The sequence below is a fragment of the Schistocerca cancellata genome, chromosome 5 (genome assembly GCF_023864275.1).
Source record: "Schistocerca cancellata isolate TAMUIC-IGC-003103 chromosome 5, iqSchCanc2.1, whole genome shotgun sequence".
Taxonomy (NCBI): domain Eukaryota; kingdom Metazoa; phylum Arthropoda; class Insecta; order Orthoptera; family Acrididae; genus Schistocerca; species Schistocerca cancellata.
Window position 1 is genome coordinate 457285215 of NC_064630.1, and position 19052 is coordinate 457304266.

A 19052-nucleotide genomic window follows, 5' to 3' on the forward strand; every position below is an offset into this window, starting at 1 on the left:
AGCACACTTGGCGCAGAGAGCAAACAACAATTTTTCTTGCTTAATGGGAAGTACGGGGTGATAAAGACCTTTAGGAGCTAGTACCTTGCATTTGACCAAACCAAACCATTCCTTGTTGTATTCTTTTGGTTTCAATATTTTAGTAGGATGGCCAACAGGATACCAATCGTAGAACATTACAGTTGGATACAAAGAGCATATGTCTATATACCGCATTTTCTTTGCAGTCACTTTCAGTTTTGCAGCATTTGTTCGCCCACCGAAAAAGGCGTCTCTAGGCTTTAATGGTTCCACAACGTTGATCGTTTTATTTAGGGCTTGTTTGTAAGCTTTGGATTTCTTCCACTCACAAGACCACACCTCAACTACATTGTAACCTGCATTTCTCAGTGTGTTAGTTCGGTCCATAGTTTTAGTAAACAAATCATCCATAGTTTCATTGTTTACATTATTGATGGTGTCGGGGTTGTAACAGTCGGGGCATCCGTGCCAGAAACAACCGTGATATTGATAAACTGTTTTAGTTTTGGGATTGTAACCATCAACTTTAGCACCACATATGTTTACTTCACCACCATTTAGTGCGTGACGTACATTAGGGTACATATTCAACCAGGCTATGGATTCTTTACTAAACATTTCCTTCTTATCGTCTTTCACTACTGCAATAGTATTTTCTTGGAGATACTTTGATCTATAAATAGCCATACATACACTAGCGATGGTTACGTATTGGAAAGGATCTATATTGGCAACCTCTAAAAATGATTTCCTGAATTCAAGACACCCCCTACGCAATATATCAACGTCCGAATGACAGTACTCTGCTAGTTCCTTCTTAAAGTCAAATACATAGTTTTCTTTTACCTTATCACCGTGCCATTTTAAAAAGTCGTCACGTTGACCATCTTTCATAGTGTTGACACCATAGAATTTGGTAGGTGGAATAGGTCCAACGTAATTTTGATTTTCTTTTGTATTGAAAAAGTGGGGAAAGTATCCTTTTTTAATTTCTTTTATACCAAACGTTTTCGGGAATGATGCTAAAGCTCCTTGGATGAAGTTCATGCTGTCAATTATTTTTATTCTTAAACAAGGTATTTCAAGCTGCATTATTTTAGACCCTGAGTAAATAGTCTTGGGTTTGATTCCATTTTTGATACAATATTGAAGAATAAAGTATGAGTCGTAGCCTTTAGAATTATGAGCAATACATGTGTATCCTTTGTGGGCTTCGCTAATAAGCCATTGGCAAAACTCATCATTAGTTAGAAAATCTCGTCTATTGCCACTGAAATCATGAACGGCTACATAATTAGGGTTGTGCACACCAGTATCTTGCTTGGCTTCATAATCGAAGAAGTAGTACTTCTCAGTGTAACTACAACCGTTTTCGTATGTGATAATGTCGATCAAAATATTGTTTAATAATAAATTATATCTTTCTTGAGAAATTTTTCCAGCTAAAAATTGTTTTTGGAGTTCTTTAATCTTTGGTATTTTGAACAATTCTAACCTATTTGCAACCATATAACATTTTATAAACTTACTTTTATCTTTAGCATTACAAATACATTCGCCTTCACATCTACCACCTTTTTGAGCCTTGGATTGGATGTAGCATTGGTGTTCACCAACCTTAAACGGTTCCATACAGTTATAACAAAAGGAATATCCACACTTGTGCTTTTTAGACCTTAAAAGTATTAAATTACATCCTCTGCATTTGTAGACTTCCTTGCACACTTCTTCATGGTTTTTGAAACAATCTTTACCAAAACAATATCTATTACACTTATTACAATATATCCTAACACGATCTTTACCATCTTGATGTTGTGGTCCTTTACACAAGTTACACACAGATTTTTTAGATCTACTTTTACAGGTGTGTTGGTCCTTGTTATTATAGGGTTTGTCGCACTTTTGACAGTAGTATACGCTTCCAAAAAAGGCTTTCATGTTATTTATAGCGTCATAGTGATTGTCGTGGTGGTACAGATATATCGTAGTGTCTCTTTCTCTTCCAGAATGTATGACTGCGTTGAAATGTGCAGCCGAAACCACCTTAATTTGAACATCCAAAAACTCTTCAGCATCCTGGATATCTTCTAAGGTGAACATATCTTCGCAATTCTTCCCCATCCTTATACATAGTTCCTTAGCCAACTCTTCTTGCAATTTCCTACCTTTCCTTATATAGATTAAGTCATTACTGGTGAGTTCCCTATCAAGAATGATGTTGGTTTCGTATGTCAAAGCCGTGATTATAGCTCTTGGACCGCACATATTGTCCTTATTATCTATTTTGTTAATACATCTTTTAGCCTTAACGTCTTTCTGAAGGTTGACTACTTTTTTGCCTTTATTACCACCGCCTCTGGGGATTTTATAAACTTGAAAGTCAAATCTGGTTGTATTTATATCTACATTTTCATTAGATGTAACAATTCTTTCAATTTGAATGAGTAAAAGGGAGGCGTTGATTTTCTGATTTCTTTTGGCCGAAATTGTATGGTGAAAATTTTCATTATCTGCGACTATTTTCATCTGATCTCCTGGACTGTAATTACTCATTTTCTTCACAGCTTTTATAGTTGCATGGACGGCTGCCCTAACAGCTTTCATTTGTTCAAGGGGTGTTCCTTTCAAATCTTTTACCTGTATGGTGTAGTTAGTTTGCCAAACGTTGAACGTCTTAAGAAAGGTACGGTCTCCTTCATGAATCTTAAATGGAGATTTTTTCTCCACACTTCGATCGAACAATTTTTGTTTGAATGGGAAAATTTGACCTAACTTCTCATTAATTACTATTTCTTTGCATGGTTGAGGGGGTACTTTAGTTTCAAACAAGTCTTCAGCAAAGTTGAAGTGCCTGATTTTATCCAACCGTTCCTTCTCACTTCGTATCAAAGCCGTCAATCCGTTCTTTGAATGAACCATTGAGTAGCCCTTAATTGCGTACTCCCTTGCAAATCGTTTCAGTTGGCGAACAGTCATTGCCGACAGTTCTTCATTTGTATAATTAAATAAATCATTATTCATAGCCTTGGACGTTGCATTGGTCACAGCTTCAGCAAGATCCACCTTCTTCATCTTGTAGAAACCTGTAATTTTGAGCTCCTTAGCCAGAGCCCTTAGTTCTTTAACAGTTGCGCTGTTGCGGCGCATAGCATTTTGATTGTTGTATTCCATTTATTAACTGTCTTATATTTTATTTATATTTTTCATTTTTATAAACTCTATAAATTTTTGACTTATGGTAGGTGCGAGCTTTAAATATTAAAGACTTTGGATAAGAAGTTGTGGTACTTAAGTACCTTTAAACGAAAAAGGCGTTGGATGAAAAGTTGTGGTTCTTTAGTACCTTTATACGTGACTTCAAAAGTATTTTCAAATTTAATGGTCTTTTGACCCATTAAATAAAATTTTTTGAAATTTTATTTTTATTTTCGGGAAAAATTAATGGTTCTCTGTTACCTTTTTTAATGGTTGTATAATTAATGGTTCTTTAATACCTTAAAAAGGAATTTATCTTACATTTTGATATATATATTTTTTAAATTAGTGGTTGTTTAGAACCTTTAAATTGCTGGTCAAGTTATGGCGGGGTAGTACCATTTCTCAGTTGTTTTTCTTTTGAAAATAATGGTTCCTTAGTACCTTAAGTTTGGACCTGTACTTTTTGATGCCATTTATGGCTGATTTGTACCTTAATGGTTGTATGATGATGGTTAAAGGTCACTGGAGACCATTATTTAAGCATTGTTTTTTATGGAATATTTTTAATGGTTGGTGTGGCCATTATATAAATTCTTATTGGCTGTTTGGATGTTTATGGTTACTTGAACCACTATTTTAGAGTATATTTTTTATGGTTGATGAGGACCATATTATTGTCTGTCCCATGCCTACCCACTATACTACTAACGATGCCTCTACAACCTGTACTCGTGCATACTTTATGTATATTCCCATACAGGTGAGACATTTTACTCGCTGCATATCCAAAGGAACTAGGCTTCCTAATCGAGGATAACACAGGCACTCAATATCAGCCGACACCGGGAAAGCGACTTTCAAGTAAAATGTCTAACCTGAACGGGAATATAGATAACGGATGTACGCGTACAGGTTGTAGACGCTTGGTTGACGACATATGGAAATTTGGGTCTGGTTGTGATTCATGCCCGGGTAGACAAATTATCAGGAGACCGCTCGCTACAAGCGGGAAATCCGGGTTCGAGTCCCGGTTCGGCACAAATTTTCATTGTCGTATTCCATTCTACAACTCATTATTGTCCACATTCGCAATTGCGAATACATTTAAAAATTATTTTACTCCTCACCACAGTTGTATCGAACATCGGAAAACCAAAATGCAATTTTCAAAATATTTCTAAGCCGCGCAAGTGTGTGTGTGCGTGTGTGTGTGCGTGTGTGTGTGTGTGTGTGTGTGTGTGTGTGTGTGTGTGTGTGTTTGTGGAGAAAGTGATAGAGAGAGAGGGGGGGAGAGGGGGAAGGGGGAGAGAGAGAGAGAGAGACAGAGAGAGAGAGAGAGAGAGAGAGAGAGAGACAGAGAGAGAGAGAGGAGTGTGGCATCCCTTATGTGTTGCAGTTCTCGGAGGATAGCGGGGCGAGCCGGAGCATCCTCACGTTCATCCCGGTCATCGATGACGACGGCAAGTACCTGACGTGCCGGGCCGAGAACCCCTACATCCAGGACAGTGCCTTAGAAGACAAGTGGCGGCTCAACGTACACTGTGAGTATCCTTAACAGCTCCATTGTAACCGCTCTGTAATTATTGCTATTGTTGTTATTGTAGTTGTGATCTTCAGTCCAGAGACTGCTTACATGCAGCTCGCCATGCTACTCTATCCTGTGCAAGCCTCTTCATCTCCAGCTCACTACTGCAACCTACATCTTTCAGAATCTGTGTAGTGCATTCAACTTTTTGTCTCCCTCTACGATTTTCACCCTCCGCCCTGCGCTCCAGTACTAAATTGGTGATCCCTTGATGCCTCAGAACGTATCCAGCTAACGGACCCCTTATTCTAGTCACGTTGTGCCACAAATTCCTCTTCTCCCTGATTCTGTTCAGTACCTCCACATTAGTTACGTGATCTACCCATATAATTTTCATCATTCTTCTGTAGCACCATGTTTCGAAAGCTTCCGTTCTCTTCTTGTCTAAACCATTTATCGTCCATGTGTGACTTCCACACATGACTACACTCCATACAAATACTTTCAAAAACGACTTCCTGACACTTAAATCTATACTCGATGTTAAGAAACTTCTCTTCATCAGAAACTCTTTCCTTGCCATAGTCAGTCTACATTTTATATCCTGTCTACTTCGATCATCCTCAGTTATTTTGCTCCCCAAATAGCAAAACTCATCTACTTCTTTAAGTGTCTCTTTTCCTAACCTAATTCCCTCAGCATCATCCGATTTAAGGCGACTATATTCCATTATCCTCGTTTTGCTTTTGACGATGTTCATCTTATATTCTCCTTTCAAGACACTTCCCATTCCTTTCAACTGGTCTTCCAGGTCTTTTGCTGTCTCTGGCAGAATTACAGTGTCATCGGCAAACCTCAAAGTTTTTATTTCTTCTCCATGGATTTTAATTCCGACTCTAAATTTTTCTTTCGTTTCCTTTACTGCTTGCTTAATATATAGTTTCAATGACATCGGGGATAGGATACAACCCTGGTTCACTGCCTTCCCAACCACTGCTTCCCTTTCATGCCCATATACTCTTATAACTGCCATGTGGTTTCTGTACAAATTGTAAATAGCCTTTCGCTTCCTGTATTTGACACCTGCCATTTCACAATTTGAAATAGAGTATTCCAGTGAATATTGCCAAAAGCTTTTCCTAATTCTACAAATGCTAGAAACGTAGGTTTGCATTTCCTTAATCTATCTTGTAAGGTAAGTCGTAGGGTCAGTATTGCCTTACGTGTTCCAACACTGTCATAGTTGCTCCGGGCAAAGCGCCTTTCGTATTCGCACCATTCATCGTAATTACCACAGAGATCTCCAGAAATGACTTCCAAAGGCAGAAGTCGCTGTTGAGGAAGACGGAAAATTATTTGGGAAGAAAACTGCAAGTAGACACATACATTACAGTATGGGATTAGCGATTACAGTGCTTGCATCAAGGGGACCTATAAATCCTATGTTGTTTTGATCAGACACGAATCAATAGGGAAAGGAGACAAGATCGGTCATGACAGACATCGACATGCCGAAACGACATGATCAGGCCATACTACACTGGCAGCCAAAAATTAAGGACGAAAGTAACTTTCTCGTGATGTGTCATTACCAACTACCGTAGCTCGATGAAACTGGGATTGTAAATAGAAAGAACTACTATCGTGTAATACTGAGGGTAGCTGAAATAAATACGCAATGAGACGAAGAGAAATGAAGCTTTTATTCAAATACAGTAATTATACTGATGTCATCGCGGTTCATGATGGACACCCGCACATACGCAAAGATGGGACATAGTTCTTAAGAGGATCTGTGATCATCACGGACAGCAATACATGATCCGTAACAAAATAACACGTTAGCCACAAGCACAAGGTCCGTAAAGAGTTCTTGTGGTAGGGCTCTCCACTAGTGCAATTGAGGACAGCTCAATGATCGTTGGTGGATTTAGACGCGCTCCAATACGTTTCCCCCGACGCAGCCCACAAGTGCTCGATGGAATTAAATTGAGTGGACAGCACACCAGTCGGTTTGCCAAATATCCACTCGTTCGAAGAGGTTCTCCAATTACACTTATACTGACATCGATTAATATGAAGTCAAAGCCGAATGCACCCTTGAAAATAAGAACATGGGGATCGAGTACAGTGTCACAATAACGTTGACCGCTGATTTTACCGTATTCGAAGGTACAGAGCTACGTACGCACATGCAACATTATGCCTCCGCATACCGTATCAACTGGTCCACCAAAACGATCATGCTCGAAAATGTTCCTGGATGCATTACGTGTTCCTACCTCTCGCGATATGAGGGCACGTAATGCAACCAGGAACATTGTCGAACACGGTCGCTTTGGTAGGAAGGTATTGGTGGTGTGGGAAGGCATTATGTTGCAAAACACGATACACTCACTATTCTGTAGTATTGTGACACTATACTCGTATATGAGTTTTTGCAGGAGTGCCTTCCACCGTGACTAAATTTTTATGGATCTAACAGCGCTGGTGGAGGAGCTCCTGGAAAATGGTTCAGATTGCTCTGAGCACTATGGGACTCAACTTCTGAGGTCATCAGTCCCCTAGAACTTAGTACTACTTAAACCTAACTAACCTAAGGACATCACACACATCCATGCCCGAGGCAGGATTCAAACCTGCGACCGTAGCGGCCACGCGGTTTCAGACTGTAGCGCCTAGAACCGCTCGGCCACCCCGGCCGGCGAGCTATTGGGAGGTCATGGTATTCGACGAATGTACTGAACTGCCAGTTCCCATCGAGTAGGTGTGCAATGTCTTTGGGAGACGTATAGTAACACGACCACATGCACCAGCGATCACCCAGCAGCTGGTGGATGAATGGAATTTCCTACCACAACAACTTCTTACCAACTTTGTGGCCAGCATGGGAGCACGTTGCAGATCTTGCATTGCTGGTGATCAAACACTCGATTATGAAGCATGCACTGCTTTTTGTAATGCCCAAGTGACCATCATAACCCGCAGTGAGTTCAGTGTAATTATTGTCTTTGAATAAAAGTGTCATTTCTGTTCGTTTCATTGCCTATTTCTTTGTTATACCATCTGCCTTGTACTGTAGCAGTTGTTTCTACGTGTGTTCCAAGTTTCATCGATCTAAGTTACTTTGTAGTGTCACAGCACGCGGTAGCTACTTTCGACCTTAAGTTTTGAGCACCAGTGTACTCGTTGCACCGACCACATTCTGTGTTCTCAATTTTGCTCGAGTATCTCTACCTAAAGAATGCAATGCAAAAGAATCCAAAAGCTATAGAGCACTTAGCTTTATCCGCTTGTTACAGAGGCTGTAACGAGAGTTATGCTAAGGAGAAATGAAAAGAAAATCGAACAGAATACTGGGGAGGACCAGTTGGGGTTCAGAAAGAGTAAAGGAACAGAGTTGCTACTGACTGTCTGGTGGTGACTGTAGAAAGAATGATAGAAATGAAAAAGAGGTGTACATTTGTTTTATAGACTAAGAGAAGAAGACTGAAATATACTGCTGGGAATTTTAAAAGGCGTTGGCAAGATACGAGGGCTATTTGGAAAGTAAGGTTCGATCAGGTGGTTGCCTTATAGCATGAGGGTATTGGAAATGTCTAAGTCGGAGCGGTGGGTATGTAGAGAAGTAGATGTAAGGTGCAGCTAACTATTGTAAATAAAATATTGTGTTTTTTTACGGAGGTTTCCATTTCAAGACCGGTAGGACCTTCCTCTCTAAATCGTTCTAGTAGAAGGATTGCAAAGGAAATGTACACAACGATAAAAGTAACAGAGTCTCAGGAGACGAAAGCAATGAGCTTAGGAAGGGGCTTATGTCAAGGACGCTGACTGTCGACGAAGTTGTTCGACACATGTGGAGAAGAACTGATGGGGTAAAGCCATAGAGGACGGAAGAGGCATTCTAATAGAAGGAGACAGAATAAGAACTATAGAGTACGCTGATGAACAAGTAGTACTGTGAAATCAGAGGAGGAGCTACAACAGATGTTGAATAATACTAAAAAAAGTGCAAGGAGTATGGAAGATAAATATGGAAAAGAGAAATGTGATGAGAATACGCCAGAAGGAAGCGGCAATTAACATATTCTTACCGTTACAGGGAAATAATAATAAGTAATATCCTTCCTCAAACTGCGAAATTTAATGACAAGGAACGGAAGCTGTGGAGAAGAAACAAAACGGAGAATATCCATAGGAAAGAGAGTATTCGAAAAGGTGAAGAAGTTAGTAACAGCTAGAAGAACCAATGGAGATAAAAAAACATTTGCTAAATGTAATGTCTGAAACGTAGTTAATCATGGGTTGGTAAAAGAAGGAAGGAATATATTTATTAAGTTTTGAAATTTGTCTATGGAGAAGGAGGTAAGGGACTGACAGACTGAAGAATGAAGAAGTGATGAATAAAATAGGGGAAGATAGAAGATTAAGGGAAGTAACCAGAAAAATATAAAAAAAAACCTTTGCTGGGACACATATTGTGTAGAAATTGTCTGCAAAACCAGTGAAAGGAAGGAATGAAAGAGGTAGTAAGAGAAGTAGAGCGATGAACGACATTAGAAACGAACGAACATACAACCAGATGAAGAGGGATGCTACGGACAGAACACGATTGAGAGCCTTCGATTGAAACCTGTCACAAGACAGATACACTAAAGAAGCAGAAGAGGAAGAAGAAGAATAAGGAGAAGAAGAAGATCTGTTAAACAGTGCTCACGTACGTAATAGTAGACAGATCGACAAAAAACATTAGTAAAGTAAGTAAGAAAATTGCTTGCTCCTGAAACGTATGTAGCCCTTTTGACCAGCCTAGTAGTCGCAATACCGAACAATTGCTTTAGAAAACAGAATAGCTCGAAATATGACAAAAATTACTAAGTTTTATTACATACAGTTTAAGAAAAAACGATCTTGTTACTGTCTCTAAGCTAATTCCTTTCTCCTGTGTTCGCTCCTCCTCAGACATGCCAGTTGTAACGCTCAAGATGGGGTCCAGTCTCAATCCAGATGACATCAAAGAAGGAGACGACGTATACTTCGAGTGCAATATTCGCGCCAACCCTAAAGCTTACCGGCTCGCCTGGTTCCACAATGTAAGTATGCTAACTGTTTCTTATACCTGGAATTGTTATTCATAACTGTTTTTAAAAGATAGTTTCATATCATGCTGCATGTAAGAACGTTCCAGCTGCAAACTTGTAGGAAATACGAAGAGAAAGCTATAGGCATATTTTATGCCATTTCAGTTCCAGGTGAGCGTCATAGAATGTAAAGTGATAAGTGAACTGCACATCTATTTTAATAGGCAATATGGACCATTTTAGAAAATTCTAACTAGTTTTTTCATGGCCTCAAATGTCACAGTCAACGATCAGTACATTGTAACGTGCGTTTTGAATCCAGTATCATCATTAACATTCAAACATATTTTTGCGGAGTGTAAATCGGAAAGACAGATCAAAGGCCGTAGAAGGGGGGTGTTCATTGCTGTTGACAAAAATATTGTCTCTATTGAGGTCGAAGTGGAGTGCGGCAGTGAAGTTATCAGGTCGTGTATAACAGGTGTAAATGAAACCAGGCTAATTGCTGGATGTTTTTACCAACCACCCGATTTCGCTGCGACAGTTGACTCATTCAAAGGAAGTGTACGGTCAATAGCTCGTAAATGGTACAAAGGGCTCTGAGCGCCTAGAACTTAGAACTAATTAAACCTAACTAACCTAAGGACATCACACACATCCACGCCTGAGGCAGGAGTCTAACCTGCGACCGTAGCGATCACGCAGTTCCAGACTGAATCGCCTAGAACCGCACGGCCACACCGGCCGGCAGCTCGTAAATGCACAGATCATGCAATACTGGTTGTAGGTGGCTTTAACCTATGAAGTATAGACCGGGATGTCTATGGATTCATTGTGGGTATTGTAGACAGTCATGCGAAATACTTTTGAGCACGTTTTCTGTGTTGAGCGGCTATCTCGGCAGCCCACATGCAATGAAAATCTCTTAGACCTTGTAGTTATAGACAAGCCGGATCTTATCGACACTGTGAGTATAGAAACGGGATAAGCGATCATGATATCATTGTAGCAACTATGGTTACGAAAGTTAACATATCGATCAAGAAGGCTAGGAGAGTGTTGCTGCTATACACTGCAGATAAGCAGTTAGTAGCGTCTCACTTAGAGTGTGAACTGTTCGTACTTAGTTCCAGTAAGATGGATGTAGAGGGATTATGGGCAAAGTTCAAGCAGATTATAAATCAGGGTGTAGAGCTACATCCCTAGTAAATGACGATGGAAGAGACCCACCACCGTTTAATAACGATATTCGGAATATGCTGTGGAAGCAGATGCTGTTGCACTTTCGATTCAAAAGAAAAGACACAAATGACGACAAGCAAAGGTTGGTAGAGATTCGTGTGTCTGTGAAAAGATCTCTGCGCGAAGCATACAATAATTACCACCGTCATATCTTAGCAAAAGATCTGGCAGAGAACCCGAGAAGATTCTGGTCCTATGTAACTCCATAAGCGGGTCTAAGGCTTCCATTCAGTCCCTTGTTGAACATTGTGGTGTGGCAGCTGAAGTTAGCGGGAGAATCGCACAAACATTCCGTCATTTGACCATCGGACAGACTCTCGTAATAAGCATCACTGGTTTAGAGAAATAACTGAAAGATTAAATCACTAGGTCCTGATGGAATCCCAGTTCGGTTTTACAAAGACTACTCTACGGGATTGGTCCCTTACCCTTCTTGCATTCATCACGAGTCTCTCGCCCTTTACAAACTCTCAGGCGACTGTAAGAAAGATGCAGGTGATTCCCGTGTATAAGAAGGGGAAAAGAACAGATTCACAAAATTGCAGACAGATATCTCTAACTTTGGTGTGCTGCAGAAACCTTGAACATATTCTCAGTTCGCACCGTGGAATGGAAAAAACGTTGCCGTTTTACTAATGTAGTCATCGTCATATATTATGACATCAGACTTACTATATTTCGCTATGGTTCTCCAGCTTGCAGTTGAGATTTTTCAAAACATAGACATAATTCTTTTTGAAATGGGTGCTGTTTCTTGTACAAGTAAAGTGTCACTAAGTCTTACTGCTTATTTCCGTTTCTGCAGCACTTGGTTTAATATTGTTTGTATTTAATCGTAGCATGACATTATACCGTAAATATTTTTCTAACATCAGTGTTTCATCCTGAGTTGGGTTAACATTTGTAAGATGGGTTATTCTGCTGTTAAAAGAACGATATTTTGTAGCATTTATTGCGTGTTTTTCCTGATATGTGAGGTATTAATTTGTTGTATTGTCTAAAAGGTCTTTTTTCTATTTTTTGGCTACTTTCCCTAGTTCTCCTAGATTTCTCTCCGAGTAGATTGGAACTGCATAGCAGAAAGACCATAACTTAAATGCTTCGTTTTTTAGAAAGTCTTTACGTCTGAATAACTCGAATATTTGAGTTATAATCTGCAAAATTTCACTACTTGCTTTAAGGGATTGTGCAATAATTGAGCGGTCTTTTATTTTAACTGTCGCATAGTTTGGTACAACACCTATGGCTATATATTTTAATTTCTTTACCTGTTAACGTCATGAAGAAAGATATGTTTTCCTAACTTTCCATTCTACATATATTACAATACTGCTTATTACAGCTGATAGCCTACCATTATAAACATTTTTATAACTTATGCACATTTATTTAATTAGATCAATCTCAAGGTGATCAAAACAATCGAAACCGGTAACTGAGCAAAGAAAAACTGACGATCAGTGACTGCTGAGTGATCTTCCATGCAACAGAAAATAAAACTCGGATTCCAAGTACTTTATAAACCAATATAATGTGTATACTGCGTCACATGAGAAACTGAAATATTGTTTACATTAATTTAGAAAAGTAACTTCATTTGAAATACACCGCAAGTGATAAACATAGCACATCATCAGTATATAGTAGATAGACGAGAATTTTTTAACGCAAGTATACATGCAAATAATATTTTAAACTTGATGAATCATTTATCATGAACCTTCAAAAGCATGTAGTTTTTGAACTTAGTGTCATTGTAAATCTTAGCGACAACTGAGAGACAATCATAACCCAGGTGAGTAACTTATTTCGCATTACAAAGGAGTTCAGGGCTGACTCATCTATTATAAAGAATTGAAAAAAAATTGGAGTATCGATTAGTCACGATTTTGCTGTGAATACTTATTCATAGAGTTAAGAATCCCACCTATAATATCTTAGCATGTTAGTCGAAATAGACAGGTCAGTACTTAGAATAATGGGTGAGTAAATGAGTATCATTTCTTGACGAATTTAATTTTTGTATCGAAACAGTTTTAACAATATGTGAATAAAATCCACTTACCGCGTAACGTAAGACAAATGACAGACAACAAACATCATTTCACAGCTAGCTTGGAAGGCATGAGACAAATCTGTAGCATTTATTTTGATTAAAAAGAACACGTTTGTTACTAAAGGCAAGCTCTTTCCTTTTTTGTATACGTATCTCAGCAAATGGCAGTATGTTTCCAGATAAGGATATGGATATATTAAATAGCTTATAAACCTTTTGGACCCAAATTAACATGAAATGCTATGCTATAATGGGTAAAGGTAGTGAATCACTCATCTGCCATCAGTTTGATTTAACACCATAGTGCATTACTGTTCATAACCCTACTGTTGCTGATACACCGTTGAGAAGATTGACTCATTTCTGTACAACTAAAGCATACGTGAACAGGAAAATTCGTTTCCTTTTCCAGTTTCCCTCGGGCCTTTTACTTCGATTTTAATACACGTTTGATATTCAGTTACACCTATTGATTTTCCTGTGTCTCTTATATAATACGAAGGAGTATACCATTTTTTACCTGATTTCGTCAATCATAAATAATAATTCTAGAAAGTTTATACCTATCGATAATGATTTAAATAATAAAGTACACAAAAGCTACGTTTTTTCTTGCATACTACAAAGCGTTTCAGGATTTTATTCGCATTTGAAGTGCTCTGGCAGCTTGCATTAGTATCGATATGTCTGGGTCAGTGTTATTCCGCCTTCATTTCCCACCTGTTCTTTTTTTTCTTTAAATTCTGGTTGTAGCAGAGAAATATATGTGTCGGAATTTTGGATACTGATGCTATAAAATAAATTTATGCTATATGTGTTTACAACCACGGTATGTATTTTGCATTATTTATTACGCATGTGTGCGAATTTCTTCGCAATAAAGGAGGCGAATACTTATAAGTAGATATACAAAATACTATATTATCACAACATCTAATATTCCAAGAATTATAATTCCCAGTTTCCCCATTGCTGTAAGAACATGAAAAGACAATCGCAGGGAAAGAGAGACAGAATAACACTCCCGCATACATCACATCCAGTGGTAGTGCAAACTCTCACAGTTCTTGAAGATGGAAATAAATTCTTGAAATGCGTCGGGCTACTCATGAAGAAATGTAACTAGTGTAGTTCTGTATTATGTTAATCTCCTGCTGAGTCCTACACTGTACAGTAGTGTTAAATATTTGAAATATCGATGATTAAACCAGAAATAAGCTCACAGAGAGAGAGAGAGAGAGAGAGAGAGAGAGAGAGAGAAAGAGAGAGCTCTAAGCCGACATGTTAAAACTATCAATCTTACATATGAAAGCAGTGTGGAATGAAGCTCAACAGATACTACATTTCTCAATGTTTCTGATTTTGACGGTTGTTTCCAGTGTAAGATCCAGGCGGTGGTGTTATTAAGACTCGTTTTTGAAAGGGATGGGATCCAATCGCTCTTCTCGTTTACAATACTCTGTATGTAGTACTACAGGTGGATGCTGGGGTTATTCCTTGCAACACTACGTCGAGAAAAAACAAACGAGACTGATGCCTTTACGGAGGAAAAATTAGGAAGTACCTGTTAATGGTTCAAATGGCTCTAAGCACTATGGGACTTAACATCTGAGGTCATCAGTCTCCTAGACTTAGAACTACTTAAACCTAACTAATTTAAGGACATCACACACATCCATACCCGAGGCTGGATTCGAACGTGCGACCGTAGCAGCAGCGTGGTTCCGGACTGAAGCGCCCAGAACCGCTCGGCCACAACGGCCGGCACCTGTTAATGAGCGAATGTTAGCCTGTGTACTTTGTCAAAACAGATCAGTTCGGAGTCAGATGACTAACTGCTACAGGTGCGTTCTTGCGCTATATTTACATGAAAAGACGACAGATTTTCTGCTGAAAGACGACAAACTTTCTGCTATGCAGTCACACAAAAACCGTACTGTACTAATGCTGCGATCAGCAGAAGAAGAGAATTATTGTTATTATTACTATTAGTATTATTGGTATCGTTGTTAACAGTGTTATTGTTCTTTGTCTATCCTCATATACTCCGTGTTACGATATAGCGCAACAATAGTGGTGTTGTAGACATTTCGTCGTCCGCCACTGAGCTGACTGATTTTGATGAAGCCTCCCACAACCCAATAACACAGTTCAAGCCCGGAAAACAGTTCCACTCAAGTACTCGAAGCAGCATACTGCTGCCAGAGTGGGGACAGTCTCGTGTGATTTCCACCGATATTCCGTCCACAGTCTTAAATCTGTGTATTGTTTCCCTTACTGGAGTTATTTAACGTATGAGACAAACTATTTCTTTTTTTCGCCGTGTTAGGTAACGGCCGATTTGCTATCCCCATTACCATACACACAGTTGTACAAAAATATCAAAGCCGTCTATACCGACAAGACGTTGAATTCTAATGGAGGTGTAACGATTGCTGACGCTGGTGTTAGTAACAATATTGTATTTAAGTTTTAAATCCTAAAATTACCTGATTAGGCCGAAACTAATCGTAACATTTACATAAAACGTAATGTAGACGTTGAATCCTAAGGGAGATCTAACGTCTCACACTCTCTGATGAATGTGTTAGTAAAAACGTATTTCAATTTTAAACCAGAAAATTATCTAATTAGGCCGAAACTAATCTTCACAGTTACTTAAAAGGTAATCTCGACTGTTTTGCCAGTATAATTAATTTTGCAAAATGAAGAAAGTGCGCAACAGTGGCTCAAACCACAGTCTCTTATTGTGTACACGACCAGTTTCAGAACACTTAAAGTTCCATCATCGGGTGTAAAAAATGTCGTCATGTAACCAAAGGTTCCGTATCAGAAGGATGGAAGGGACATTAATTCCACGCCGGTCTTCCGTGATGCAGGAACACAAACAGGGAAACTGGATGATAGTGACCTGTCGCACAGCGCGGGGGAACGTTTCTTATGGAAATTATGTTCCTTTCATCCTACTCGCACGGAATCTTGGGTTCTAGGACTATATTGAGGTGAGAATGGTCTCAGATGGTTAAGTGATTTTATTCTTTTCACCAGATGATGGAACTTTAAGCATTCAGAAACCGGTCGTGTACACAATTAAAGACTGTGGAGTAAACAACTGTTGCCAGGTTTCTTCATTTTACAAAATGGACTTATACAGTTGCCGCAAACTCATAAGACTTCTTGTGTTGTGAGTTCAGTTTTTCACGAATGTTGTGGTTAAGACTTAGAAAGTCTTCCCTATTCCACGGCTTACCAGTTGCAGGACGAGGGAGAAGTGTAGTAACATCGAGTGTATTCGATGCTAAGAATTTTTAGCCGATGGTACTAGTCAGGGAACTTCAAATGCCGAAAAGCATTGTATTATGATCACGCAAAGGGTGAAAGAAACAATTGAACTACTGACAGCACGCAACATCTAAGCTCTGATTTAATTATTCATGCAGAAATTAAAATTCTCATACGTAAATTCAGGCCGGAGGAGGAGAGGCTTTTGTCGCTGAAAGTGTAGCGTCGAATCGAGGCCGGTCTCAAGTTTCGGCTCCAGTGGACGAGAAAACTTGTAACCGGCAAAGCCACCGCTGGGGTCATCAATAATGTAAGCCTACTTTTGTGCCGAGGCGACGGGCGTAGCAGAAGTTCAGGAGGCTGGGACAGGGACACCGCGCAGACTTCTTGCGCGCGAGATGAAGAAAGGGCTCAGGGGCGAAGAGGAGCCGACGTGAGCGCTCCAAGCGGCGGTGCAGCGGGATTACAGCACGGTGATCCCGTCAAAAAAACCTGCTGTATTGTGCTTCCAGTGCCAGAGTTCCATCTCACACGCAATTAGCCGCGATGCCAGCGCCGCTGAAAAAAAAAAAAAAAAAAGAAAAAGCGCGTAATTCCTTTAAGAGAATCTCTTCTAAAGATTTATATTTAATATAGCGAGCTACGAATCTTGTTTCTATTTTAATATTACAAAGTCCTGCAGACAACCGAGCTGACAATACGGGGTGCAAATTATCTCATGAAAAGCTTTGGCGATATACGGCGTTAATATCCTCTCGTATTTAATATTTACGCAGATATGAATTTTAATATCTGCTTCAGAAGCCTCAATGTGAATGGGTCCTGTGAAGGCGAAAACGTCGCGACTCGTTGTATGAAATTATAAATCTCGGAAAAGACAGCGGGGTAAGGCGGCTTTTTCGGCGTTTTATTAAAAAGTTTGACTGTTCACTAGACGAACTGACACTCTTTTCCGCGTCAATTCCACTTTGCTCGATACGTCGAAATTATGATCCTTGGTACAAAAACCGACTGACAGCTTACGAAAGGCTGCAGATGAGATCACAAAATTAAAATATTACATTCAGTTCTAGCTATCAGCAGCCAGAAAGAAGATTATCGATGTGAAAATTTATCGATGGTATACAGGGTGAGTCATCTAACATTACCGCTGGATGTATTTCGTAAACCACATCAAATACTGACGAATCGATTCCACAGACCGAACGTGAGGAGAGGGGCTAGTGTAACTGGTTAATACAAGCCATAAAAAAATTCACGGAAGTATGTTTTTTAACACAAACCTACGTTTTTTTAAATGGAACCCCGTTAGTTTTGTTAGCACATCTGAACATATAAACAAATACGTAATCAGTGCCGTTTGTTGCATTGTAAAATGTTAATTACATGCGGAGATATTGTAACCTAAAGTTGACGCTTGAGTACCACTCCTCCGCTTTTCGATCGTGTGTATCGGAGAGCACGGAATTACGTAGGGATCCAAAGGGAACGGTGATGTACCTTAGGTACAGAAGAGACTGGAACAGCACACTATGTCCACATGCTAACACCTTTTTATTGGTCTTGTTCACTGACGCACATGTACATTACCATGAGGGGTGAGATAAACGTACACACGTGGTTTCCGTTTTGAATTACGAAGTGGAATAGAGTGTATCCCACTGGAAACGCGTCGACGTATGTGGTATCAGCATGATGGTGCACCTGCACATTCCGCAATTAACACTAGGCTGACCCTTGTCAGGATGTTCGACGGGCGTTTCATAGGACGTGGAGGACGCATAAATTGGCCAGCCCGTTATCCTGATCTTACACCTCTGGACTTCTTTCTGTGGGCTACGTTAAAGGAGAATGTGTACCGTGATTGGCCTACAACCCCAGAGGATATGAAACAACGTATTGTGTCAGCCTGCGGCTACACTATACCAGATGTACTGCGGCGTGTACGACATTCATTACGCCAGAGATTGCAATTGTGTGCAGCAAATGATGGCCACCACATTGAACATCTATTGGCCTGACATGTCGGGTCACTCTCTATTCCACTCCGTAATTGAAAACGGAAACCACGTGTGTACATGTACCTCACCCCTCATGGTAATGTACATGTGCGTCAGTGAAAAAGACCATTAAAAAGGTGTTAGCATGTGGACGTAATGTGCTGTTCCAGTCTCTTCTGTACCTAAGGTCCATCACCGTTCCCTTTGGATCCCTACGTAATTCCGTGCTCTCCGATACACACGATCGAACAGCGGGGGAGTGGTACTCAAGCGTCAACTTTAGGTTACAATATCTCCGCATGTAATTAACATTTTACAATGCAACAAACGGCACTGATTACGTATTTATTTATATGTTCAGATGTGCTAACAAAACTAACGGGGTTCCTTTTAGAAAAACGTAGGTTTGTGTTAAAAAACATACTTCCGTGAATTTTTTTATGGTTTGTATTAACCAATTACACTAGCCCCTCTCCTCACGTTCGGTCTGTGGAATCGATTCGTTAGTATTTGATGTGGTTTACGAAATATATCCAGCGGTAATGTTAGGTGACTCACCCTGTATACGGACGCTTCCATGTGAGTAAAATTTACGTCTTACACTGATCTAAGATCTACTATTGGAAATTTCATTTGATGTATTC

The 19052-nt window shown here is 39.6% G+C and overlaps 1 protein-coding gene across 4 annotated transcripts in view; it reads left to right on the forward strand.

The window, feature by feature from the left end:
- LOC126188244 (neural cell adhesion molecule 2) overlaps window positions 1-19052 on the forward strand; it is a 612074-nt gene that overhangs the window by 340920 nt on the left and 252102 nt on the right. For all 4 annotated transcript variants that reach the window (XR_007537838.1, XR_007537839.1, XM_049929802.1 and 1 more), the window contains exons 6-7: window positions 4619-4763; window positions 9710-9840. Coding sequence is in view for 2 of the 4 variants with exons in the window: in XM_049929802.1 (XP_049785759.1) it covers window positions 4619-4763; window positions 9710-9840 (276 nt within the window). In the remaining 2 variants the exon portion in view is untranslated. The remainder of the gene's footprint in view (window positions 1-4618; window positions 4764-9709; window positions 9841-19052) is intronic.